At 44.7% G+C, this 27,829-nt stretch overlaps 1 protein-coding gene across 5 annotated transcripts in view; it reads right to left on the minus strand.

Annotated features, from left to right (window-relative positions):
• The window catches only part of MTOR (mechanistic target of rapamycin kinase), a 151,155-nt gene that overhangs the window by 113,514 nt on the left and 9,812 nt on the right, over positions 1-27,829 (minus strand). For all 5 annotated transcript variants that reach the window (XR_004275827.1, XM_032300380.1, XM_032300379.1 and 2 more), the window contains 13 exons: positions 23,420-23,695; positions 23,226-23,334; positions 18,950-19,136; positions 17,106-17,234; positions 16,168-16,412; positions 14,609-14,824; positions 14,058-14,263; positions 10,757-10,879; positions 10,040-10,129; positions 9,358-9,450; positions 7,916-8,050; positions 7,544-7,673; positions 3,831-4,081 (listed from right to left, as the gene is read on the minus strand). Coding sequence is in view for 4 of the 5 variants with exons in the window: in XM_032300380.1 (XP_032156271.1) it covers positions 3,831-4,081; positions 7,544-7,673; positions 7,916-8,050; positions 9,358-9,450; positions 10,040-10,129; positions 10,757-10,879; positions 14,058-14,263; positions 14,609-14,824; positions 16,168-16,412; positions 17,106-17,234; positions 18,950-19,136; positions 23,226-23,334; positions 23,420-23,695 (2,190 nt within the window). In the remaining variant the exon portion in view is untranslated. The remainder of the gene's footprint in view (positions 1-3,830; positions 4,082-7,543; positions 7,674-7,915; positions 8,051-9,357; positions 9,451-10,039; positions 10,130-10,756; positions 10,880-14,057; positions 14,264-14,608; positions 14,825-16,167; positions 16,413-17,105; positions 17,235-18,949; positions 19,137-23,225; positions 23,335-23,419; positions 23,696-27,829) is intronic.

A 27,829-nucleotide genomic window follows, 5' to 3' on the forward strand; every position in this document is an offset into this window, starting at 1 on the left:
AAAAAAAAAAAAAAAAAAAAAAAAGAAAAATTAAAGGTGGCCAATGAGTGAAGGCAAAAGATAAAAAATAAAGACTCAAATCCAGAAAAAGAAAAGAAAGATAAACAAACAGACAAAGCAGGACAAAAAGAAAGCACTAAGTAAGAAGGTGGAAATAAACCCAAATATGGCCAGGTGTGGTGGCTCACGCCTGTAATCCCAGCACTTTGGAAGACCAAGGTGAGTGGATCACTTGAGGTCAGGAGTTCGAGACCAGCCTGGCCAACATGGTGAAATCAAACAGCTACTAAAAATACAAAATTAGCTGGGCATGGTAGCATGCACCTGTAATCCCAGCTACCTGGGAGGCTGAGGCTGGAGAATCACTTGAAACTGGAGGTGGAGGTTACAGTGAGCTGAGATCGCACCACTGTACCGCAGCTTGGCAACAATGAGAGATTCTCCATTAAAAAAAAAAAAAAAAAAAAACACCGCAACAAACAACCCAAATATATCGGCAATCACAATAAATGCAATTGGTCCAGAATGCACTGGTTAAAAGACAAATATTTTTGGCCAGGTGCGGAGGCTTACACCTGTAATCCCAGCACTTTGGGAGACTGAGGCAGACGGATCACAAGGTCAGGAGACTGAGACCATCCTGGTCAACATGGTGAAACCCTGTCTCTACTAAAAATACAAAAAAATTAGCTGGGTGTGATGGCGCACACCTGTAGTCCCAGCTACTCAGGACGCTGAGGCAGGAGAACTGCTTGAACCCAGGAGGCGGAGGCTGCAGTGAGCCAAGATTGTGCCACTGCACTACAGTCTGGGCGACAGAGGGAGACTCTGTCTCAAAAAAAAAGACAAACTTTTAAAACTGGATTAAAAAGATAATCTAGCTATAATTACAAGAGAGCATCCAAAACAAAAAGTCACAAGACAGTTAAAAGAATTGGAAAAGACATACACCTCCGAAAAAGCTGGTATAGCTATATTAAAGTTAAGCAAAATAAATTATAAGGTATTATTAAAGATAAGAAGGATTACTGCATAATGATAAAGGGTCAACTTACCAGGAAGATATCAAGACTTAAAATGTGTATGCATCTAATAACATAATTTCAAAAATACATAAGATTGGCTAAACTATCAGAAATAAGCCCACCATTATAAAAGGAGACTTTTGTCTCATTTCTCTCAGTATTCATAGATCAAACAAACAAAAATTAACAAGGACACAAAAGAGGTGAACACAATCACTAATAAGTTCAATCTAATGACTTCTGTAGAACCCTGTGTAACATTAGCAAATACACAAGAAATCCCAGGCATATAGGAAATACTTATGAAAATCGAGCAAGCACCAGACTATTAAAGCAGATCCAGCAAGCATGAAAGAATCATAAACACAATGCAATTAAGTTAGAAATCAATATCAAAAAGAGAAATTAAAAACCCTGTAAGTTTGCAAATAAAATACCCACTTCTAAATAACTCAAGGGTAAAAGAAGAAATCATAACACTGGAAAATATTTCTGAACAATAATGAAAATACTACATCATTATTGAGCAATAAAGGAGGAATGAACTACTGATCCATGCCACAATATGGAAGAACCTCCAAAGTATTAAGTGAAAGAAGCCAAACACAAAAGACCACATATTCTATGACACCAATTATATGAAATGTAACCTTTTATAAGATTAAAAATAAAAAACAAAACTCCCCTTTTTTATTTTTCCTTCTTCCCCACCCCCCAGACTATATAATTATACAGAGTGAAAGCCTGGGAGTATTTACAGGTAAATTATTAGAGTTAATAAGAATTTTGGCCAGGTGTGGTGGCTCACGCCTATAATCCCAGCACTTTGGGAGGCTGAGGCAGGTGAATCACCTGAGGTCAGAAATTCAAGATCAGCCTGGCAAACAAGGTGAAACCCCATCTCTACTAAAAATACAAACATTAGCCGGGCACAGTGGTGCACACCTATAATCCCAGCTACTAGGGAGGCTGAAGCAGGAGAATTGCTTGAACATGGGAGGCAGAAGCTGCAGTGAGCTGAGATCACGCCACTGTACTCCAGCCTGCACAACAAAGTGAGACTTCCTCACACACACACACACACACACACACACACACACACACACAAAATAATTCAGTGAAGTTGATAGTTATAAATACAATAGAAACAAATAAACGGTATGTCTATACTCCAGACATAAAGTTAGGAAACATAATTTCTAAAAACATGCTATCTCCTCTAAATATACATCATGTTGACAATATGATCAGAGGGAAAAGTAACTAATTGAATTATTTTTTAAGCACAGTACTCTGACTGTATACCTTTAATAGAATGTATTCTAAGAATAACAGGAACTACAAAGCCTACCCTGAACTTTACTCAGAAAGTTGGTTGTAGTATGGGCATACAATCTCGGAACTATTTTGCATACTCTATGGTTTAGAGAAAGGCACCAGAAACAGTAAGAGTGAGAGGTGGGGGAGGGGAAAATTCCCCTTTACAGAAAAATGCCAGTTAATAAAATAGAGAAGGAATGACAAAATTAGAAAGTCATCACTTTACAACTACCAGTGTGATAACCAATTCAAGTGAGGATTATCAATGGATGCTAAAATCATTGGATGGAAATTCAAAAAAAAAAAAAAAAAAAAAAAATTAGGCCAGGTAAAGTGGCTCAAGCCTGTAATCCCAGCACTTTGGGAGGCCAAGGTGGGTGGATCATGAGGTCAGGAGTTTGAGACTAGCCTGGCCAAGATGGTGAAATCCTGTCTCTACCAAAAATACAAAAAATTAGCCTGGTGTTGTGGCGCATGCCTGTAATCCTAGCTACTCGGGAGGCTGAGATGGAGAATTGCTTAAATCCGGGAGGCAGAGGTTGCAGTGAGATCGCACCACTGCACTCCAGCCTGGGTGACAGAGGGATACTCCATCTCAAAAAGAAAAACAAAATTACTGGATGGAAGGTAGCTGAGGAACAGGACAGCCAAGGAGTCTCAAACTGCCACCCCACAAATTACTCACTAATGGCAAACGAAAACAGATAACCTTGCAATGGAGAGATCGGATAAACACTCACTTGGCCACAGGCTCACACTGAAGATCAACAGTAATGGCACCAACTGGCGGCAGTATGAGATCCAGTAAAAAGCATGAACTTCACCTGTGGAGTATTTTCACTAAAAATGTTATGACTTAAATCTTACCATGAAGGAGCAATCAGAAATCCAGGCTGGTTTTGTATTTGTGGGGCATCTTCAAATGGACTGAACTCTAGACTACTGAGAATGACAATGCTATTCCTCTCCCAGGCCATTCACCTTTTAGCCATGTTTTGTTTTTTTTCTTGAGAGAGTCTTGCTCTGTCCTTCAAACTGGAGTGCAGGGGCACAATCTCAGCTCACTGCAAACTCCACCTCCCGAGTTCAAGCAATTCTCCTCTCTCAGCCTCCCAAGTAGCTGGGATTATAAACGTGCACCACGAAGCACAGCTAATTTTTATGTTTTTAGTAGAGACAAGGTTTTACCATGTTGGCCAGGCTGGTCTCGAACTCCTGACCTCAGGTGATCCGCCTGCCTCGGCCCCCAAAAGTGCTGGGATTACAGGTGTGAGCCACCATGCCCCGGCCCTTTTATTCATGTTAAGCAGATAAGCCAGGACAATGGAGTGAGCCAATCGTACACTTACATAAATGAGTTAAGGGGAGGAAGGCATTAGGCTCAAGAGCACACAGAATGCATGATTAAGAAGCTGAAGCACAGATGGATCTGTGCATGTGTGGTACAGAGCAGCAACAAGAAGGACTGGGGTTTGAGGTACTTACTTCCCGGATGGCTCCATCACAGACCCGAATGACATTAAGGAACGTGGGCATGACCTGGGGCAGGAACTGCACACATTTGAGTCCCAGGGACTTGAAGATGAAGGTGATAGCCTGGACAACCATGGTGTGATGGTGAGAGAGTGACTGGTCTCGGAAGATCCGCATCAGGGCCACCATGGACACGGCTGGGTAGAACTCATCCAGAGGTAGGTTTCCCATGTTGACCAGCATTTCACTAGTGCTATAGTCAGCTAGGACAAAACAACACAGAGCATTAGAGCTACACATGGCACAACGTGACTTTAGGCAGAGCATGGTTACTAACAAACAACCTCCTAACAGACATTAGCATTCGTATCTTTCTTCCTAGTATGTTCTAACACTGTTGGGAATTCAAGGTCGATTAGGAACCAATGAATAGCCTCTTACCATGAAGGACTAAACAGTTTTTGGCTTTTCTATTACTCAAACCACAAAAGCCTAAAACAGTACACGATGGATTGGTTTTCTTTAAATTGCTCTGTTTAATTTAGCTTCTTACTGTTCACAACTTCATAGCTGAAGCCATCAATAAAAATAATTACTCCCCCAAAATAAAGTCAAGGGAATTAAATTAGGCAAACATCTGTTCAGCAGCTGCTTGGTCCCCCTGGGGAGCTCAGACAAGTTGGTAGGCCAATACTACCTACCTGACTTGAACAACAAGGACCTCAAGGACTCTGACGATGGGGGAGGGGCAGCAGCAAGGGAGGGAGTATACTAACATGAACAGTGCAGCCAGGAGGGTAAGAACTAAAGAGATGAAGAGCTGGGCTGACTGGTGCCATGAATAAGGAAGAATACCAGGGCTCAGGCCCTGCTCTCAACAGCTTTGGGTCTGACAGAATGACAACACAGGCATACCTCTCTAATACACAGAAAAGGAAGAAATTTGAAGCGATATGATCCCATCTACAGAGTTTAGAAACAATTTATTTTGGGGTAATAACATTTTCCTGGAAGAGTTGGGAGAGCCAATATTAACTTTCAATGTCAGAAATAGGCCTGCCCTGAAGGTATATGGGTTAAGCCTAGAAAACTGTCCCGCAATGCCATACCCTACCCCCATTCACTCAGGCTACTTGTCAAAAGGCAATGGCCTCTACAAAAATTATCCAGGTGTGGTGGCACACGCCTGTAGTCCCAGCTACTTAGGGAGTTGAAGGAGGAGAATCGCTCGAGCCCAGAAAGTCAACGCTACAGTGAGCTGAGATCACACCACTGTACTTCAGCCTGAGTGACAAAATGAGACTCTGTCTCCAAAAATATAAAACAAAGTAAAAACAATAAAAGGCAATGGACAACAGATCACCAGAAATTATTCCACCTATCTAACTGGAACCTTGCACTCACTGACCAACCTCTCCCTATTCCCACTCCCTGTGTCAATTAAAAATAAAATAAAACTTAAGGGAAAAAAAAAGGGGTCCAGGGGCAGTGGCTCATGCCTGTTGTAATCCCAGCACTTTGGGAAGCTGAGGCGGGCAGATTACTTGAGGTTAGGAGTTTGAGACCAGCCAGGTAAACATGGCAAAACCCCATCCCTTCTAAAAATAAAAAAATTAGCTGAGTGTGGTGGCGCACACCTGTAGTCCCAGCTACTTGGGAAGCTGAAACAGGAGAATCACTTGACCCTGGAAGGCAGAGGTTGCAGTGTTGTAGTCCAGCCTGGGTAACAGAATAAGACTCTCTGTCACCAAAAAAAAAAAAAAAAAAAAAAAGGCAATGTGGCTCTTGGGCCAGACCATTTGACAGAAAAAAAAAAAGCCCCAAATTTCTGATTGCTGCTAGTTTTGCTAAAGCTCTGAGCCTTGCCCTCCAATTTCCCTACCAATTAAAACAGGGAGAATCAATTCTATCCTCTTCATCCATACATACAATGGGAATGAAAACCATCAAAGAGGCACTAACAAAGAATGAGAGATAGATAGAGGTGATGGGGTCATAATGTGTATCTCTTACATTGGCACCAAAAAGCAGACAGACTTGGCCTGTCAACCCTTGACAAAGAATCTGGACAGGCATGAGGACTCGGGCCACAATGGGAAGCACATCCCTGTCTGGCATTCAAGAAACTACTGACTTTTCATTCAAAAGTTGCTAAATTAGCCAATATCCTATAACTTCCCAGTATTCCAGCTCCAGACTTTCTAAACACAACCAGCAAAGGCTCTGTGAGTGAGAACTTGGCAAGTCTTTCATGGCTGCCCTCTGTGGGTAACCCCCCGTACAGACACCGAGGAAGGAGAGCTAAGCAGAATCCTAGCACAATTAAGGCCTGAAGAATATCTCAGTTTATAGTGTTACTACTCAGTTATTTCCCTTTATACAATCCTCTATATATAATCATATATTAGTTCTTAGAATGAGTACTTAAAGAATATCTCACCACTCAGTTATTTCCCTATACATATATAACGACATCTTAGTTCATAATCGGAGGAATGCCTAGAGTAGACACAGTACAGAGCATGAATTAAGGAATAAGCAGCTTATAGTAGGAGGAATGTCTGGAGCAGACACAGTGCTAAGCATGATTTAAGGGAAAACAGCTACACGAGGACAAGAATCCATGGCCCAGGCAGCAGCGTTCAGTATCGTAAAGATACTCCCTGTATGGTAGGCTTGGGGCAAGAGCCACTCCTCCTGATAAAGGAGTTGTAAGGCCGGGCGCGGTGGCTCAAGCCTGTAAACCCAGCACTTTGGGAGGCCGAGGCGGGTGGATCACGAGGTCAAGAGATCGAGACCATCCTGGTCAACACGGTGAAACCCCGTCTCTACTAAAAATACAAAACATTAGCTGGGCATGGTGGCGTGTGCCTGTAATCCCAGCAACTCAGGAGGCTGAGGCAGGAGAATTGCCTGAACCCAGGAGGCAGAGGTTGCGGTGAGCCGAGATCGCGCCATTGCACTCCAGCTGGGTAACATGAGTGAAACTCCGTCTCAAAAAAAAAAAAAAAAGGAGTTGTAGGACCTTGCTCCAGTTCTTGTGGAAGGCTGCTCTCAGACCAGCAATCCCTCGAGCATCCGAGGGCTCAAAAACCCTCTGGATATTCGCAACTTAGTGACTGTGAACTTTATCAGCTCTTGTTACTGTGCTGCTGGAAAAGCATCTTCCTATAGAACTCATTGGAAGCTGCCAGCAGGTGGCGGTAATCCTGACAGCTCTGTCACTAGCGTGACTTAAAGCATCCTCCTATAAATCTTCTTAGTAGCTTGTCCATAGAGACAGGTATCGTACACTGTACCCTCTTCACTGCACACGGCCCACCTCCATGCCTCAGTGACCTAATAGGGGTGGACAACTGCACACGGCCCTTACCTCGATGACCTAATGGGAATGGACCCCTTGCTGCGCAATGTCCACCTCCTAGCCTAGGTGACCTAATGGGGGTGGACCCCTTGTTTTATTGCTCACAACTCTATGACTATCCCTAAAGATGACTTCACTCACTGCCCTGCCCCCTAACCTATAAACAATAAATACATAAGCTTCTGGACATTCGGGGCCTTGCCTGACTCCGCTCATAGGTGGCATGACCTCCGAAGCCCAGCTGCATTTTCCTTGTACTTCTGTGTCCTGCCTCTTTATTTCTTGGATCCTGTGCCTCAGCATAGCATAAGGGACACCCCACGACCCTGTGGGGCCCTCAGCCCTACAACCCCCAACTTACAGGAATCCTGACTTGACTTGGATTCTGACAGGCTGACAGCAGAGGCATCCCGGGACTGGTCTATCATGCCAATGTTCACTTTGTGCTTATAGGGATCCAAAGCCCCTAAAAGCCCTAACACACGGATGGCCTGGGTTGGAAAGGAGAGGGGGAAAAAGAAAAAATTTATCACAACATGATTACAAGTATCACAGATACCCCTCTCAGGTTACAGAATCCCCAATTCACACACAAATGACCAGCTACATGAACAAAATGGAGAGGGACAGGAAGTCTGACTGATACAGTCAGAACATGTTAATGCAACAACCTTCTCTCTCTTGTCATCCTCCCAGCAAAGTCTTTAAAGACCAAGTCTGCCATGTCCCCTACCTCTCTGCGTGTACCCTGGTTCTGCTCAGTCTTCAGAAAATTCAGTAGCACCTCAAGCAAAGTAGGGTACTTCCTGTAGGGCTCTACCACATAGCCAGTGCTGGCCACCAACTGTCCCAGGGTCCACAGAGCCACCTGGATAGGCACAAGAGTACATGGTTCATTGAGCCAGTATGAGAGAAAAGAAAGCATAGTTGAACTCTTTGTATAATGACTGTAATGGAGTGTTAGAGGCTGTAAGAAGAAAAGAGGTTTCCAGTAGATACTACCATGAGCAAAAATCCTGCAAGGGCATAAAACCAAGGCTGATCAAGCACACAAGCCTACAACAATCATTGGATCAAGAGACAAAGAAAATTCCCATCTTTCTCAAAGAAAATACATCACTCTGGCCAGGTGTAGTGGATCACACCTATAATCCCAGCACTTTGGGAGGCTGAGGTGGGTAGATCACGAGGTCAGGAGGTCAAGACCAGCCTAGCCAAGATGGTGAAACCTCGTCTCTACTAAAAATACAAAACATTAGTCGGGTGTGGCAGCAGGCACCTGAAATCCCAGCTACTCGGGAGGCTGAGGCAGAGAATTGCTTGAACCCGGGGGACAGAGGTTGCAGTGAGCCGAGATCGCACCATGCACTCCAGCCTGGGTGACAGAGTAAGATTCCATCTCAAAAAATAAAATAAAATACATCATTCTTCTGTATCCCAAATGATTAACAGGAGGCTCAAAAGGAAATTAAGATTTTTTGTTGTTGAGACAGGGTCTCCTCAGTTTTTCAGACTGGAATGCAGTGGTGTGATAACAGTTCACTGTAACCTTAATCTCCTGGGTTCTTCCATCTTAGCCTCCTGAGCAGCCTCTTGAGTAGCTGGGACTATAGGTGTGTGCCACCATGCCCAGCCATTTTTTTTTTAAGTAGAGACAAAGTCTCATTATGCCCAGGCTGATCTCAAACTCCTGAGCTCAAACAATCTTCCTGTCTCAGACTCCCAAAGTGCTAGGATTACTGGTATGAGCTACCATGCACAGAAAGAAATTAAAACTGCTCTTTAGTCTAGTCATCTAATAGCCTCAAACTGGGAAAGCAGAACCAGGGCTGGGCAAGGATGAGCTGAAACTCTGTTCCCTCAAAGGCAGTGGCCAGGGTTTTCTTTTTCCCTCTGATAGCTGGGGCTCTGATAATTGACCTGCATTTTCTTTTGTATAGACAAAATGGCACTGGTCAGCCTTGATACTTACTAAAACTGACTCTGGATCAAAATAACAGGTAATTCTGGTTCCAAATCATTCTATTTTTAACTCATTCAACAAATATTTTTGAGCACCTACTATGTGTCCCGGTCTGTGCTAGGCACTGACTGAGGACACCGAGGAGAATAAGGAGAAACAAGGTTCCCAGCCTCATGGAGTCTCTCACTCAATCAGGAAGCAGTAATACTCACCTGCCTTTTGGCCAACAAAGAAGAATCCTGGAGCATGTCCATGATGATAATAAAAAGTTCATCAACCCATTTTCTCATTTCCAGGCCACTAACCTGCAAAATGAAAAAGAGGGTGGTAGATGGGGTTAGAAACTATGGCATTAAGAAGTATTTTGGGCCAGGTGCAGTGATACACACCTGTAATCCCAGCAACTCAGGAGGCGGAGACAGGAGAATTGCTTGAACCTGGGAGGCGGAGGTTGCAGTGAGCCGAGATCGTGCCACTGCACTCCAGCCTGGGCAACAGAGTGAGACCTCGTCTCAAGAAAAAAAAAGTATTCTGAGGCTAGGCACAGTGACTCACACCTGTAATCCCAGCACTTTGGGAGGTTGAGGAGGGTGGATCACCTGAGGTCAGGAGTTTGAGACCAGCCTGGCCAACATCGTCAAACCCCATCTCTACTAAAAATACAAAAATTAGACAAGTGTGGTGGCACACACCTGAAATTCCAGCTACTTGAGAGGCTGAGGCACAAGAATCGCTTGAACCCGGGAGACGGAGGTTGCAGTGAGCCGATATTGCACCACTGAACTCCAGCCCGGATAGAGTGGAAATGTCTCAAAAAAAAGAAAAGAAAAGTATTTTGACTTCCTTAGAGGTGAGTTTCTTTTCACCCTATAGAAAAAGTAGCTGTCCCTTTACCTGTGCCAATTCTCCTATTGTGGCCAGGACATTGTTGATCACACCTGGGTTTGGATCAGGGTCTGGATCTTTCAGTTTCAAAATTAATGCCTAGGGAAAGAAGTTATGAGAAAATGAATGCAGGTTAGACTCCACTAGAAACCTTTCTTTTATATAAGTAAAATTCACCCAGGAGACCATCTCAGTCATAAATAAATTCCTTCTAGGCTTTGTGAATCCAAGATTTCTCTGGAATGTAAATTCTCAAACTTTTCTCCATAGAGCTGGGAAGCACCATGACATAAAAGTGTTTCTCATGTCTCCTCTAAATTGTATCTCAGTGGTTGCTCATCCAGATTCACATGTTATAAAGGACTTCACGTGACTAACGTGTTCAGATTTGAAGGTTGTTTCAGATTTTCAGGATCATTTTCTCATTTTGGGAGAGCTATTTTATGCTACTCTCCACCTGCTTCTCCTTTCCACACACCTGTGATGATGTGCCTGAAGCATTAACTCTTACCTCTTACAAGGAAAGCACTTTCCTGTGACTGATGAGATTCTTGGTATTCTTTAACCTAAAGTGCTTGATATGGCCCTTTGGTCTCCAAGCACGGGAGCCAAGAAATCATCTACCTTGTTCAGTGTACTAATGAGCACTGAAACACTCCCATCTCCCCACATGAACTGATATAAGACAATGCAGAAAGAAGGTGCCAGCCTCTCGGTTTATGTTACCTTCAGAATAGGCTCCATGTAGGGGCGGATGAGTCTAGGGGCATTGGAGACCAGGTGCCCCAGCATGCGGGCACTCTGCTCTTTGATTCTTCCAATCCCACTGTGCTCCAGCTCTGTCAAAATCTGTAGGGAAGAAAGGCTCATATGTTCTCTATGGCAGAAGACATTCTAGAGAGAGACGGTGTCAAACAGAAAACCTGGCAGGGAACCAGAGGAAAAACCCAGACCTCCAGAACAGATGAATTAGCTGCTAGATACTCAATGAGCAACAGACATCTCTACAGCTAACAGAACAGCCTCAGATACAGCTGCGACAGGAAGAAAAACTATTTGAAAACCTGCCCCCTTTCCTCTCATCACAGCACTCCAAGGTCCCACAGTCCTCTCTAAAGCAGAGCTTTTAACAGTGTAGCACAGCCAGAGAAGACTAAGAAAACCCACAGGGAGAGCTGTGAGTAGTTTAGGGTCCCATAAAAATGAGGAATGAAGGGAGGGCCCCTTGGAAGAAAAATATTTGTCCAGACAGCAAATTACTAAGGACTACAAATAATAGCAAAGGAAACAAAAGTTAGAACAGCTATGACGTTGAGAGAAGTGTTGATATTCTATAGCTGTTTAGGGCATTATCTAGATAAACTTCAATAGGTAGGGATCACATCAGTAGGATCCCCTGAAGGCTTACTGACTGGATCCTTACAACACCAGCAAATCAGCACATTATGTTCATGGTGACAGAGACAGCATAATATGGACTATCCAGATTTCTGGATAGCTAAAGCTGCCAGAAGGAAGTCACTGAGCAGTGAAAAAAGCAGATGTCACAGAGTTCAGGTTAACTCAGCTACCCAGAGGAGTCTACAATTTAACATTACATTTTGTCTCAGCTTACTGATTTAATAACCTGATTTGCTGGATTCCCTAGACAGCCTGTTTCCCCAGTCATAGCAGACCACAGGGAAAAGAAAGGGGATACTGAGAACAGACCTGCAGCAGCAAAAAGACATGGGTGACTGCGAAGAAATGTGTCTCACGGAGCAGAGCCCAAATAGCTGCAGCAGTGGGGGGGCTAACCCAAAGAACCCCAGGTTCACTTCCAGAGCCCAAGAGCCTCACTGCATCCTAATAACAATAACCAATGCCCACCCTGATGACTAAGACCTCAAGAGAAGGTCAAAGCCGGCTCATGCCTGTAATCTCAGCACTTTGGGAGGCTGAGATGGGCAGATTGCTCGAGCCCAAGAGGCAGAGGTTGCAGTGAGACAAGATGCCACATTGCACTCCAACCTTGGCAACAGAGTGAGGGATCCTGTCTCAAAACAAAACGCCAAAGCCTTTACTAAGGCATGAAAATGTACAACTCAATTTAGAAAAATCTATATCAAAGTTTAAAAAGAAAAAGAGTAAAGTTTCAAGGGCTAAATTCAGTACATAGTAAATTCATTCAAAGGAGTTTTACACTCTTTGATATTGAAAAAAAAAATGAGAAGGCCTGATAGCTTCATGTCAGCTTCAAGAAGACTGGAGCCATGCCCGGCTTGTTCACTGCTATATTCCCAGTGCCCAGAAGTACCTGGAACATACATGTGCTCAAACATTAGGTGGTATTTCTTATTTTTTTCTTTCTTTTTTTTTTGAGATAGGGTCTCACTCTGTCACTCAGGCTGGAGTGCAGTGACGCGATCATGGCTCACTGTATCCACAACTTATCAGGCTCAAGTGATCCTCCCACCTCAGCCTCCGAGTAGCTAGGACTTACAGGTATGCACCACTACACCCAGCCTGGTGTATATTTGTATATTTCGTAGAGACGCAGTTCGTCATGTTCCCCAGGCTGGTCTTGTCACTCTTGGGCTCATTTGATCCACCTGCCTTGGCCTCTCAATGTGCTGGGATAACAGACATGAGACACTGCACTCAGCCTTTCAGGAGACATTTCTATGCCAAATTCATTTAGCATGATTTGAGCTAGCAGGCTCAACAGTGATTTCTGTTTTTTTGAGACAGAGTCTTGCTCTGTCGCCCAGGCTGGAGTATAATGGCACAACCTTGGTCCACTGCAACCCCCACCTCCTGCATTCAAGCAGTTCTGCCTGCACCAGCCTCCTGAGTAGCTGGGATTACAGACACCTGCCATCACGCCTGGCTAATTTTTTTCTTTTTAGTAGAGATGAGGTTTTACTGTGTTGGCCAGGCTGGTCAGGTGATCTGGCTGCCTTGGCCTCCCAAAGTGCTGGGATTACAGGCGTGAACCACCACGCCTGGCCTTCAACAATGATTTCTGTTCCTTCCTAAACCTGAGGAATTTTTTAAAGACTTAAAATGATAGGCAATTCTAACACAGGCCAGCAGTTAAATAAATCTTTAGGCTAAAAATAGAGGTGCCAACATAAGCGCAACTTTCTAATTTGATTGATGATATAATTTACAGCCACTTTATGACAGATTGTGAACAACATTTCTCTAGAGTTACATATATTAATGATTTTCTATGTTTAAGTTCCATATATGTTATAAAAAGTGTTTACTTCAAAAGAAACCATAGGGAGGGTCAGGAAGCAGACAGAGAGCAACGGGGACTGGAAATGAGTGCGTGAGCCACAGAGAGATCCAGAAGAGGAAGGTGGAAATAACTTCGCCAGGCAGGATTGGACCACGCATTGCGCACCCGGAGGCCACAGAACTTACTCGGGTAGGTGAAGACAAAAATTCAGGAGCCATGTCTCAAGAGGAATTAAAAATCCCACCGGATCTAGTAGCAAGGCCAATCTAAATCTATCTTAGGCTACAGACCAAGCAGCTGAGCTTGGCATTCTCATATTATTTAAGAACGAAAGCCAGGATCACAGAATGGGGCAATGACTATTAGAACACATAGTGGAAACGGTCTCACACTGGTTATTTTTCTGAAGAACAATGGCCTCCATGCTTGACCTGGCAGCAACAAGGAAAGCAGGAGAGAGGAAGGACAGGGAGGCACTGGGAAGTCTGACACTATCTGCAGCAGATCGAGCCAGCAAGCAAAGAGGGCCAAGAAATGGGATCACTGGTGACTGACTTGCCAGGAAGAATAAAGAGGTGCATGAGGGGACTCATACTGACAAAAGGCTCACGAGGTGATGAGCACTGGAATTGCCACTATAAAGCCAGGGAAACATGTGAACCCTTGCAGACAAATGTGACTTTTCCCAGGTACCTCAATCTTTCTCCCCCATCCTTGTCCTCAGCTCTTGCTTCCTCAAGCAGCTCTCACAGTGAGAGTCCTGTGCTCCCTGCCTGTGGGTCTGACCATCATCCCGGTTACCTGGATGAGCATCTTGCGCAGGAAAGGCATGACAAAGGCGGGGTTCATGCTACTGAGTCGGCCCACAGTGCAGATGGCCAGCTCCCGGATCTCAAACACCTGGTCATTCAGAGCCACAAACAAGGCCTGCAAGTTCTCCGCCTGGGCCAGGTGTGCATCAAAGCGCTCATCCAGGGACGCCAAGACACAATAGCGAATGTCAGGGTCTGCAAGAGCAATGGAGCCTTTGAACATTTCTTCATGACCCCATCACTCCAGCCCTTCTCTATCTCCACTGCTATCAGCATAGTGGGAAGATTCCAGATGCTTTCTCTCATGTAACCTCTGTCATTCTTTTCTCTACTCATAGGAGTAAAGACAAAAGAGTTAAAGACATTATCTTACACCAACAGGCTGGAGTAGCCACGCCTAAACACCTTGGCAGAGAAACAGCTGAGTATCAGCTTGTTGAGACCGAAGATCTCTGGAGAGGCCATGTGATGAAACTGGCTACTACCGGCTGCCCTAATCTCCTCAACTCCCCTAGATGGCTTCTGTTTCAGAAGTCTTACCAGGATCTGTTATCCCAACCACGAGCAGTTTGCTGAGCACATCTGCCACCACTTGCACTGCAGTCTGGCTAACCACATGAGCATGGCCACTGATGAGGTGGATGGAGGGTGTGAGCAGGCGGGAACAGGTACGGGCAGCCTCCATGCGGATCTCCTTGTGCTCACTGTTCAGGAAATGATCTGCACAGTGGCGAACGAACTGGGTCAGAGAGTGACCTGGATAGAAAGGCAGAGAGAAAACAGAATAAACACTGCTGTTGTGGACAGGCAGGTCTGCTTGCTAGGTGAATTTTCCATTTTGAGGCTACTAGTTCTACTTTTAACCAGACACTGATCAGTAAGATACTGACCCAGAGCTCTTAAAGGGTAACGAGTGGACTTGCAACCTGCAGAAAGGCAAAGGGGGTTGTGAGGGGGCAGGGAGAGATAAAACATACCTCTCAACCCTAGCCTTTTTATATTCCCTTCAAAGAATAAATGATTCTGTTTTATTCCAACTCGACCCCTACCATTCTCAGACAGTAATGCAATTCTTGATCAAATTTACCTTGCCTGTTTTAGTTCCCAGATCTAAATACCAGACAAAGAGTCTACGTAGGCTGGGTTTAAACATAGCTACTTTCTATTCACTAGAAATAAATTATCACAAGTATGAATCAGTGTAAGCGGAGGAACTGCAATAGAGAAACCACAGGTGGCTGTTTCCAGACAGCATCTTCAGGCTTTCTGTGCGTGTTTCCCCACAGTCTTGACCAATACTACCTACATGATCTTAAATTTCAAAAGTATCAACTTTTCTCTTGAAATATACCTCTGTGGGGTATTAGTGGATTTATTTGCAGTTTAGAACTACACAATAAAGTACTTTTAGAAATCGTATCACTAGCTGGGCACAGTGGCTCACAGCTGTAATCCCGGCGTTTTGGGGAGCCGAGGCAGGCAGATCACTTGAGGTCAGGAGTTCGAGACCAGCCTGGCCAACATGGTGAAACCCCACCTCTACCAAAAATACAAAAATTAGCCGGGTGTGGTGATACGTGCCTGTAGTCCCAGCTACTTGGGAGGCTGAGGCAGGAGAATCACTTAAACCCAGGAGGTGGAGGTTGCAGTGAGCTGAGATCATGCCACTGCATACAAGCCTAGGTGACAGAAAGATACTTTGTTTCCAAAAAAAAAAAAGAAAAGAAAAAAGAAATCATACTGCCATAGACATGGAAACACCCAAAAGCCCATTTATACATTCTAAAACATTACATATCATCTCAGCTACAAGGAAGTAAAGTGAGGATGTGAGGGGGATCTGTCTCTGAAGCATTATTTCTTTGGATCTATGTGTACTTTCCCTCAAACCAACTGCCCAAAACTCAGAATGGGACAAAGAAACAAACAGTAGGAATTGCCAATACATGGAAAGAGTCTAGGAAGGATGAGCTGCTACAAAATCAGTTACCCTGTCTCTAGGACCCCAGCAAGATCCAGGAATCCTAGATACCTTCATTCCTTTCCCAAAGTTTCCAGCATCTCTCACTATGTTGACAAGAGCCACTATAATTTCTTACCTTCAAATTCAAAGCTGCCAAGCGTTCGGAGGGCAAGAGTGATGCTGCCCACATCACTGGCCTCAGGGAGAGTCGTGAGCCCAGGGGAGGCCAGCTGATGGGCCAGGCCTTTGGGCATGCCTGGGTGGCGGAGCGGTTTGTGCATAAGGACCAGGGACAGCATTTTCAGTAGCCCGTCTTGAATGTCCTTCTTTAGCTGTGGAATCTGACGGCTCAGGTCATAGAGTACCGCAGTGAGGGCAGGGCTAAAGGGAAGGAAACAGTCACATAAGGGCTGAGCACATGACACTCAGTCTGTTCTTGGGAAAAAACAGCATTTCTCTCCCAGCAAGGGGATCAGGCCTCTGTTCTTTAGAGTAGAAAGGATACTATGAAATAAGAATAAATGTGTAAACTCTCTTTGCTTAGTCTCAGGTCTCTAAACAATCTATGAGTTTCTGGTTCTTGCCACAGGAAGACTTGCTCACTATAATTCAGCCACTACAGAAGACCAAGACTCAACGAACACTCTGGCAAGCAGATCAAGAACACTGTCCTTATTGTACATATGAAAAGAACTATAGTTTAGGGAGCTTAAGCAACTTGCCCAATAATAGTATTTGTAAATATTTATTGAACAATTCCTATATGCCAGGCATGGTCCTAAGAATGACTGTATCATGAATCCACGGCACCCTTAGACAACAGGAATTACTACTGTACCCACTTTTCAGATAAAAAAAAAATGAGGCTTGGGGATATTAAATAACTTAGTCAAGATCACATAGCTAGCTAGTGATGAAACTAGGATGCAGTACTAGCCTATGTGTTTTGTCTAAGCTATCCTGCCCATCCAACTGAATGTGCAAACAACCATGCCTCCCTCTTTTAACCCAGTCCCAACACTGCAGACCAAACCTCACTCCGATACAGGGCAAGCTCAGGTTTCTGACACCCACCTTAGTCCCACTGCCAGCATGGGCTCCAGCAGCTCCTTGATATCCTGCTGGATGCCTGGCCCCATTGCTCGAGCCAGCATGCTGATGCAAGTAAAGACAGTGGCATCCACCTGCATTGCCTTCTGCCTCCTGCAGAGAAACAGACAGTGGCTAGTTGAGACATAATGACATTTTTTAACGTCCCACCTCAAAATCACTTTGGGGCAAGGAGAGCAGGTTACTCAGGCAGGGCTACAATACATGGGTGTGCAGGCTGTCCACAGCACAGTTCAAAAGGGCCCATCACATCACAATTATTGTAGATTTGTATATTTCTACAACAATCCAGCAGATGGCAGTAAAGTATCTTAAGGAAGGGGCCCTTTTTCTGAATTCACACAGCAATACCATATGAGTTAGTGTGGTGCTCACCAAGATACTTATGTAGGAAGCAAGCTGAACAATGTGTTCATGAGGGGCAAGAGGGCAGCACACAGCCATCATACAAAAAGAAATTATTCTATGATGAGAATGCTGGGCTTTGGAATGGGGCCAGGCACGGTGGCTCACACCTGTAATCCCAGCAGTCTAGGAGGCTGACGTGGGTGGGTCACCTGAGGTCAGGAGTTCGAGACCAGCCTGGCCAACATAGTGAAACCCCGTCTCTACTAAAAATAGAAAAATTAGGCCGGGAACAGTGGCTCATACCTGTAATCCCAGCATTTTGGGAGGCTGAGGTGGGCAGATCACAAGATCAAGAAATCGAAACCATCCTGGCCAACATGGTGAAATCCCATCTCTATTAACAAATATAAAAATTAGGGTGCACGCCTGTGGTCCCAGGAGGGACCAGGGAGGCTGAGGCAGGAGAACTGCTTGAACCCGGGTGGCAGAAGTTGCAGTGAGCCAAGAGCACATCACTGCACCCCAGCCTGGAGCCTGGCGACTAAGGGAGACCCTGTCTCAAAAAAAAAAAAATTAGCTTGGCGTGGTGGTGCACGCCTGTAGTCCCAGGTACTCAGGAGGCTGAGGTGGGTGGATCAGTTGAGGCCAGGAGTTTTAAGGCTAGCCTGGCCAATATGGGGAAACCCCATCTTTACAAAAAAATACAAAAATTAGCTGGGCATGGTGGTGCATGCCTGTAATCCTAGCTACTTGGGAAGCTGAGGTGGGTGGATCACTTGGATCCAGGAGGAGGAGGTTGCAGTGAGCCAAGATCGCACCACTGTACTCCAGCCTGGGTGACAGAGCAAGACTCCATCTCAAATAAAAGAATGAGCGGCACATATTAATTCACCACAGCAATCCTTGCTAATAAACAGGGAAGTATAAAGACACAATCCTGAGACGAAAGATGAAGAACACTGACCCCCTTGCCTTAGCGAAGACACCCTGGCCTCTCCATCTGGCAGGATGCTGAGGGCTTTTCTCATATTTTATTTGCCAGAAGGTTTAAAGAGATAGAATAACTTACTTAACTTCAGCGATGGGGAAAAAGATGACCCTTAGGTTCCTTCAGTTCCAGTCAAGGATTCCTCTCTTTAGGTCTTATATCAAAATAAGACTTTTAAAAGCCAGAGAAAAAAAGCAAAGCTAGCCGATTCCCAGTAAATAATAACACTGAAAATGGCATTGGCATCTCACATGTTCTCATGGTATTCAACCTCCCCAAATATTTACATATATGTTATTTCATTTGGAAAAGCTTGGAATTCAATATGGAAAGGGCTATTCTTCATACGATTTGCGATACCCTGGAGTTTAATGAAGCATAAAATGAGCTTAAGCTCCGTGGATCTGGGATGGAGCATCCTTCCTCTCCAACCAAATGGAGTGGAAGGTGAAATCATAACAGAGGTGCTTACTTATGGGCGAAGTCCTTAGGGGGCAGGGCTGCTCGGATTATGTCCAGCACACGAGGCAAATAGACCTTAAACTCGGACCTCACAGCCACGGAAAGTAGCCCCAGGGCTTGGAAGGCTGCTGTACGTTCCTTCTCCTTCTTGACACAGCTTAGGACGTGGTTCATGGTATCTTGGAGATACTGGGTATCTGAGCACAGAAAAGACAAAGTAATAGTTCAAGGTCAGGGTTAAGAGCCACACATCAACAGTCAAGGCCCTATGTAGCAATTCAGTTGATGAATAAATTAAGAAAGTGGCCAGGCACAGTGGCTCATGCTTGTAATCCCAGCACTTTGGGAGGCCAAAGCAGGAGGATTGTTTGAGGCTAGGAGTTCAAAACCAGCCTGGGCAACATAGCAAGATCCTATCTCTACAAAAAATAAAAATTATTATATATTTTTTTACTTTCTTCAACATGGAAAGCAGAACATAAAAATTATTTGTTAACATCTCTTTCTTGAATTAATTGAAAAAAAAAGAAAAATAAATAAAAAATAAAAATTTAGCCAGGCGTGGTTGTGCATGCCTGTAATCCCAGCTACTCAAGAGGCTGAGTCATGAGGATCACTTGAGACCAGATAGTTGGGGCTGCAGTGAGTTGTGATCATGTGCACTGCACTCATGCCTGGGTGAAAAAGCAGGACCTTGTCTCAAAAAAAAAAAAGCGCCGTGTACAGTGGCTCATGTCTATAATCCCAGCCCTTTGGGAGGCTGAGGCGGGCAGATCACAAGGTCAAGAGATCGAGACCATCCTGGCCAACACGGTGAAACCCCGTCTCTACTAAAAATACAAAAAGTAGCCAGGCATATTGGTAGACGCCTATAGTCCCAGCTACTTGGGAGGCCAAGGCAGGAGAATCGCTTGAACCTAGGAGACGGAGGTTGCAATGAGCCGAGATCATGCCACTGCACTCCAACCTGGCAACAGAGCAGACTCAGTCTCAAAAAGAAAAAAAAAAAAAAAAAAAACCTGAAAAACAAAATAAAAGGTCACCAAAACAGTATCATGTAACTATCTCCATTAGTGTTACATTTCGACACAAGAATTACACGCTCTTGCTTAAGGGATATACGTCAAACCTTGTTTAAAAACAAAGGATCATCTAAACAATTTTACATTATAATGAAATCTGAAGGACAGTCACTGGCCGGGTGCAGTGTCTTACGCATGTAATGCCAGCACATTGGGAGGCTGAGGAGGATCACTTGAGCCCAGGAGTTTGAGGCTGCAGGGAGCCAAAAGCCAGGCACTCCAGCCTGGGCAACAGAATAAGACCCTGTCTCCAACAAATAAAAAACAAACCAACAGTGCAGTCATATGCCACTTAACAGTGTTTGGGTCAACAGTGGACCACATATATGACAGTGGTCCCATAAGATTATAATACAGTATATTTTTGCATAGCTTTTCTTTGTCTAGATACATTTAGATACACATTTATCTATCGTTGTTTTATAGTTGTCCAGAGTATTCATTATAGTAACATGCTGTACAAGTTGTAGCCCAGGAGCAACAGGCTATACCACAGAGCTAGGTATAGAGTAGGCTATACCATCTGGGTTTATGTAAACACATTCTGTGGGGTTCACACAAGGACAAATTCTCCTAAGGCCACATTTCTCAGAATGCATTCCCATCGCTAAGCAATGTATGACTATAACACTGAGCACTGTTTGCAATAAACAGGCCATTCCATTCAGCTTAGGTCTGGAAATCATTTTGCTATTACCTAGAGATTTTTGTGATAGTCATATTTAATAGAACAAGATTTAGTCTGCAATTTGGAAAGCCACATGTATATTTTCATTGTTTACATAAGCCAGTATGCATGGGGAGGTGATTCTCATGCAATTTAAGCTAATGTGTTATTTCTCCTCTGAAGGCTGACATTTCCTGATTCTTGCCTCTCTTCTAGTTCTTCTCCTCCATTGATGTTGGTCCCAAGTCCAGGCACCAGAAGCACACATGAAATAAGAGAGAAGGCAAAACTACACATCCCTTAGGAAGTTAGGGATGTTGAAAGCTATCAGAACCACATGTAGACAATAAATCAGACTCCTAAGCAGCACTTATCATCACTGCATCTACTCAGAGAAATGTCTTCTCCCATAGCTCTTGTGGTCAATGACAATGAGGCATGCTGGGGCTTGAAGACAGGTGACCAAGGTAATACAACCCTAAAATTAGAGTGGATCAATAAGAAAAACCAGGGGGATAACATTTCAGCAGGAAATGAGCTAAAATCAAAAGTGTAATGTCTTGCCCAGGTGCTGTGGCTCAAGTCTGTAATTCCAAGCACTTTGGGAGGCTGAGTTGGGAGAATTGCTTGAGCCCAGGAGTTCAAGACCAGACTGGGCAACATAATAAAATCCCATCTCTACAAAAAATAAATTTAAAAAATCGGCCAGGTGTGGAGACTCATGCTTGTGTTCCTAGCTACTTGGGAGGCTGAGGTGAGAGGATCATTTGAGCTCAGCAGGTCATGGCTGCAGTGAGCTGTGATCACATCACTGCACTTCAGCATGGAAGACACAGCAAGACCCTGTTTCAAAAAAAAAAAAACCCAAGAGAGTATAATTTTCTTTTCTAGATTTAGCATCCTGAGAGATTAGAAATCTGACTAGAGATTCCAGTCCACTACTGGAGTATTTTTTTATATTCCTAAAGCTTACACCAAGCATTAACTTCCAAACTGCAAGCTCTAAACAAGTAGTACTTATGCAACAAAGAATATACCTGTAGGGAGTGTCCAGGCTGAATGTCATTGACATACTTTAGTATATTTAATAAAACAACCTTGACTAGCCTTAAAAAACAGCAACAACACACTCCCACATCAAAAGAAGAGATCCAGGGCCCTCTGAGCCTTTGCATCCTGCTGCTAAGCAGCCTTCTGAACTTCCAAGGATCACTGCTTCTACAATGTGCCAGACTTTGATGAAATTTGTCCTAGTTATTAGTTCCTTTTGAGCAACAGACTTTCAATCCAAGATCATTTAAAGCTCTACTGAACAGCAGCCTCTCTGGTCATTAAAAAAGAGAAAAGTTGCTGGGTGCCAGGCCAGAAGAATAGAAACACACAAAACACAGGTGGTTTTTGTTCTTTCTCTCTGGCTCAGTGGTTTTATGTGGCTAATCGTCATGTCCTCACCCAACACGTTCTACTGCTTTCACACAGCATGTTTAACACCTCACCAGCTACACTTCTCCCATGGTTTGTCTAGGCTGGGTGGCGTGAAGTATCTGTGTGCTAGGGAACAGGGTCTGCTAAGGGCCAGGCCGGCCTTCTGCTTATGTTCCTGGCTCTCATGCCGTCCTGAACATGTCACTAAGCACAGGCAACGTGCAGCATGGTCAAGTGGGAAGAGATTTTCAAGACTGGGCGTCTACTCTCAGCAAGTAGGGAAAGTAAGACAAGGACATTAAGTATGAACAGGCAACTGGAACATTATGATTTTTACCTCTACCCTATTTCCAGAACAGATTTGAAGTAGCTTGAGGAGGTCGTGATAATATATAATGGTTTCCATTTATTAGGGCTAACTTCGTGCCAGGTACTATAGTTGGTGCTTAGGCATTAATGCTGCTCATCTTGGGAAGCAGAGATGGTTATTCTGATTCTGCAATTCAGGAAGTTGAGGCCCAGGTAGGTCAAATAATCTGTCCAAAACCTCATGGTTAAGGGTGGAGGTGGGGTTCATCCCAGGTCTAATGCCAAACCTTTCCACAGCTGAGGGCTATGATGGACGAAGGAAAGGACATTTATAGCTGGAGCAATCCAGGAAGGCTTCACTGAGAAGTTGGAATCTGAGCTGGGCCAGCTTTAGGAGCCAGGGATTCATGCTGCCCACAAGTGGTGAGGCAGCTCAGTGACCACCTCAGGGACAGAAGCGGGACGATCCCCAAATCCTTCCTGACTCACAGAGCTTTGACACAGATACTGCACGACAGCTACATCAAAACTGCCCTTCCTCCGGTCTGTTTTAAATCTATTTGTGAACTTGTTGGTCTTAGAAGTGCCTCTCTGCCTACCCGTTCTGATTGTTCCTATGTCTGCTGCCTCTGACATTAGCGGAAAACCTGAACTAAATATTATTGAAACTGGACATGAGGCAAAGAAATCAGAGATTCACTGGCGTTGCTTCAAATGAAAAGATATTTGAGTTTTTTGGAATCACCTGTTCCCTGTTTAATTACCCTGAGATGGGTAATGATGTCTTCCATGGACATCCTCACCTGTGAAGGCAGAAGGTCGGAATGCAGCCAAGCGGGGCAACAAATTAAGGATTGTCATTTGGATCAGCGAGTTCTTGCTATTCCTGCATTTCAGCACCCACTGGCACACCTGAGAGAGGAAGGATAAAGGGTTGGCAGGGGAAAGGTGAGGTGTGGAGCTTGGGAAAAGAGGGAAAGGGCCTCTCACCACTTACCTGATCAAATTTCTCCTCCATCAAGTCTCTGCAACACCGGCTCTCCACCAGGGTGGACTTAGCTGGGCTGGGGGAGGCCCCAAATCCCATGAGGCCTTGGTGAGAGCTGTACCCCAGCAGCCCCACCAAGGCATTTGACTGCTGGGGCTGCACAGCCTGGAAACCGGTGAAGGGGGTAATGTGACGAGGCTTTGTTCCAAAGCCCATGAGATCTTTGCAGTACTTGTTGTGTACCAGCTGCTGCTGTGTGATTTCTTCCATTTCTTCTCTCAGACGCTGTATATGTGAGGAGGAAAAAAAATCATCTTTACTTATGAGTGGCATTCAAACTGGGCACTGTGGGGTCTACAGAGCATTACATTTGCCTAATCTCAAAATGCAACTACTTCCAAAGTGGAGGGTGGCCACGCTTCATGTTTAGGGTTATAATTTCCCCAGCACCTTGCAAGAGACCTGATTTTGTTGTCAGTTAGGCAGAAGAGCACCACCTATTGAACAATAAAGAGGCAGCACAGGGCGGCCTTGCCAAGGGTTCTCCCCTCCCAGGACTCCTCACCTGGTTTGGAAGGGGTGACTTGCATATTGCTCTGACTACTGACCTAGGCCACAGCAATGAGGCTTGCAAAGGTGATAGGAGGCCCCCTGCCAGCATCCTGTTAAGGACTGTCTGGTCTCTTCCTTCTCCCCAGAAACCCAGGTAAAAACTTAAGTAGGCCAGGTACAGTGGCTCACGTCTGTAACCCCAGTACTTTGGGAGGCCGAGCCAGGTGGATCACACGAGGCCAGGCCAAGATGGTGAAACCCCATCTTTGCTAAAAATACAAAAAATTACCTGGGTGTGGTGGCCTACAACCTGTAGTCCTGGCTACGGGGGGGAGGGGGGGTGAGGGGGCGGGTGCTGAGGCAGGAGAATCACTTGAACCTGGGAGTTGGAGACTGCAGTGAACCAAGATTGCGCCATTGAACTCTAGCCTAGATGACAGAGTGGGACTCTGTATCAAAAAAAGAAAAATTAAAAAAAAAATGTAAGTAATTTTCTCAGAATCCTAGGGTTCCACAGGTGGTATGGAAAAAGCTGAGAACTCATGTTTATTCCGTTTACAAAGGGCTGCTTAATAACTCATCCTCAGCCAGGCCTGGTGGCTCATGCCTGTAATCCCAGCACTTTGCGGGGCCAAGGCAGGCGGATCATGAGGTCAGGAGTTTAAGACCAGCCTGGCCAACATCGTAAAGCCCCGTTTCTACTAAAAATACAAAAATTAGCTGGGTGTGGGGGTGTAGGATTACATGCCTGTAATCCTAGCTCCTCAGGAGGCAGAGGCAGAAGAATCGCTTGAACCCAGTAGGCAGAGGTTGCAGTGAGCCAAGATCATGCCATTGCACTCCGGCCTGGGCGACAGAGCAAGACTGCATCTTGGGGGCTGGGTTGGGGGGGAAGTTTGGTGGGGGGGTTCATCCTCCAAGAGTCCAAATTGAGAAGAAGATAAACTTTTCTTGACACATTTTCACTTTTCAGAAAATTTTGTCCACTGCTCTCATCAAAGTCACCAATGAGTCTTAAGCTGCTAAATCCAATGGTCAGTTCTTCGTTGTCATCTTATTTGTCTTATCTGCAGCGTTTGATCCAACTGATACTTCCGCCTCCTTGAAGCCTTTTCTTCACTTGGCTTCTCAGACTCTGAACTCTCCTGGCTGTCCTCCTCCCTCTCTGGCTGTTCCCTCCCCATCTCCCTTGGTCCTCTTCATCTCTTGACCTCAGGTTTGCAGACCCCATCTCTTCCCCAACTGTACTAGTTTCCTTGTGCCTCTCATCCAGTCTCATGATGAAACAACATCTATACACTGACAATGCCCAAATCCATCCCTCTTGCCCAGATCTCTGCCCAAAACTATTCAGTATCTCCACTCAGGTGCCCAACAGCTCTCTAAGTTAACAGGTTCAAAACCAAACTCCCAGCCTTCTCCCCCAAGCCTGCTCCTCCCATTTCAGACTTCCCACTACAGTAAATGGCAACTTCATCTTCCCACTGCTCAGGCCAAACACCCTGACACTTTGTTCTCTCCATCTACCTCCAAACCATCAGCAAATCCCAGATTCAGAATCCAGTTGCTTCTTGCAACTCCATAGCTCACACTGTGGTCTGTGCCACAAATATCCCCCGCTAAGACTGCCACAGTTTCCTCCTAGCTGAATTCCTGGCTTTAGTCCTTGGCCCTCCAACAATCCATTCTCAACACACTGGCACGAGTGATCCTTTTGAAATACGAGTTAAATGTCACTCCACTGCTCAAAGCTCACTTGCAGCTTCCCACTTCCCACACAAAGGCCCTATGTGATACGCCCCCTGCTTCCCCTAGGTGTTCCTCTGACCCCACGTCCCCACATACCTCTCCTGCTCATTCTGCCCAGCCATGGTAGTGGAGCTGCTACTGCAGTACTTGCTGCTCCTCTAATACACCAGCACGCTCCTGCCTCGGGGCCATTGCCTAGAACGCTCTTCCCCAGATACCTGTAGGGCTTTTTTCTAACCTCCTTCATGACTATGCTCAAATGGCACCATGTTTTAAAATGTAATCCTTAATCCATGCTAGCCTTCTCCATTCCCCTTCCTTGCCCTCCTTTTCTCCATAGCTCTTATAACCATATGACATACCATCGGTTTCTACTTGTATGTTATCTATCTTCCCCTGTAAGAATGGAATCTATTTTATTCACTGCTGCATTATTCTAGCTCTTAGGACACAGTATAGCTGGCATATACTAGGTGCTCAATTAATATGTGTTGAATTAATGAACAAATTATGAAATTTTAATACCTTACATTTGGATTTTTTTTTTTTTTTGGAGACAAGGTCTCACTTTGTTGCCCAGGCTAGTCAAAAACCCCTGAGCTCAAGTGATCCTCCCACTTTGGCTTCCCAAAATGCTTGGATTATAGGCATGAGCCACCATGCCCAGCCTTGGTTGGTTTCTTATAATTTACAACCACCTTCACAAGAACTATTTCACTTAAATCTGACAACCACCCTATGAGCTAAGTGATATAGTCCTGTTTTAATGGGAGGAAACAAAGATCTCAGAGCTGCCTATATTACAGCGGAAAACATCGTGTTAAACTCAGGAGGGAAAATCTGAAGGTTCCCATTTACAGAATGCCCACTATGTATCAGGTGCTGGGCTGGATACTTCACATACATAGTCATCCCCTTGGTATCCACAGGGGTTGGTTCCATGACCCACTACAGATTCCAAAATCTGCAGATGCTCAAGTTCCTCAGATAAAATAGCATAGTATTAGCATGTAACCTGTGTATATCATCCCACATACTTTAAATCATCTCTATAACACCTAATAAACTGTAAATGCTAGGTAAATGTTATGCTGTATTTTTAAAAATTTGTATTATTTTAAAATTTTTGTATTTTTTTCCTTGATTTTTTTTTTCTTTTTAAAAAAGTTAAAAAATTTTTTTTGTAGAGACACGGTCTCACCATCTTTCACACAGGCTGGTCTCGAACTCCTAAGCTCAAGTGATCTTCCCACTTCAGCCTCCCAAAGTTCTGAAATTGCAGTAGTGGGCCACTGCACCCAGCCCTGGATATTTCTGATCCATCCAGATGTAGAACTCATGAAGATAGAGGGCCAATGTCATTTAGAAACCACACAAGAGCCCAATGAGGTAGGTAAGAGCCCCTGTCCAAAGGGAGAAAAATGAGGCTAAACAGGTAACCTGCCTGAGTCACACAGTAAACAGCGCAGTGGGGACCTGAAGCCAGACTCCTTCTGCTTCTGTACACTGCTGCATGCGCTGCTCCCACATCTAGGTACAGCTGTTAGCTAAGAGCTATGTCTATTATAATTAACAATCACTGTGTCTATTATAATCAGGAATCCCTGCAGTAAAATTACACTAGTTTTCAATAGCCAGTCTCACAGATGGAGCTTTACCTCCCAAATATATCCTGAATCAACTACTACTCAGTATCCATACCACAACTCCTAGTCAAAGCCACCACTGTCACTCACCCAGACTACTGTAATAGCTTCCTCTGGCAGCTGTGAAAATGCAACCTCCAACTATAAGGGGTATAATGGCCCCAGCTGCTGCTCTGAAACCCATCACTAAGTTTGTGCAAAGGCTGCCCATTACTCCCAGGCAATGACAGAACACAGTAGGGATGCTAAAGCCATCCTGCTCCAGGGAGATGCAGGCCTTTCTGATGGCCGACTTTAGCTTGAGGACCCCACGGTGGCCCTGCATCGTAGACTAGGATGCTTCTATCCATATTTTCCCCTCTTGTTTACTCAGGGTCAGATGTGTATTGTAGTCTGATGGTTCTTCCAGCTCCCTCCCCATTTTCTCTTGAAGGCCATTTCCCCAATAAAATCCATGCACTTTTAAACCTAC

This window comes from Sapajus apella, unplaced genomic scaffold (genome assembly GCF_009761245.1).
Source record: "Sapajus apella isolate SASKATOON/1434 unplaced genomic scaffold, GSC_monkey_1.0 scaffold43, whole genome shotgun sequence".
In the NCBI taxonomy this organism is placed as follows: Eukaryota; Metazoa; Chordata; class Mammalia; order Primates; family Cebidae; genus Sapajus; species Sapajus apella.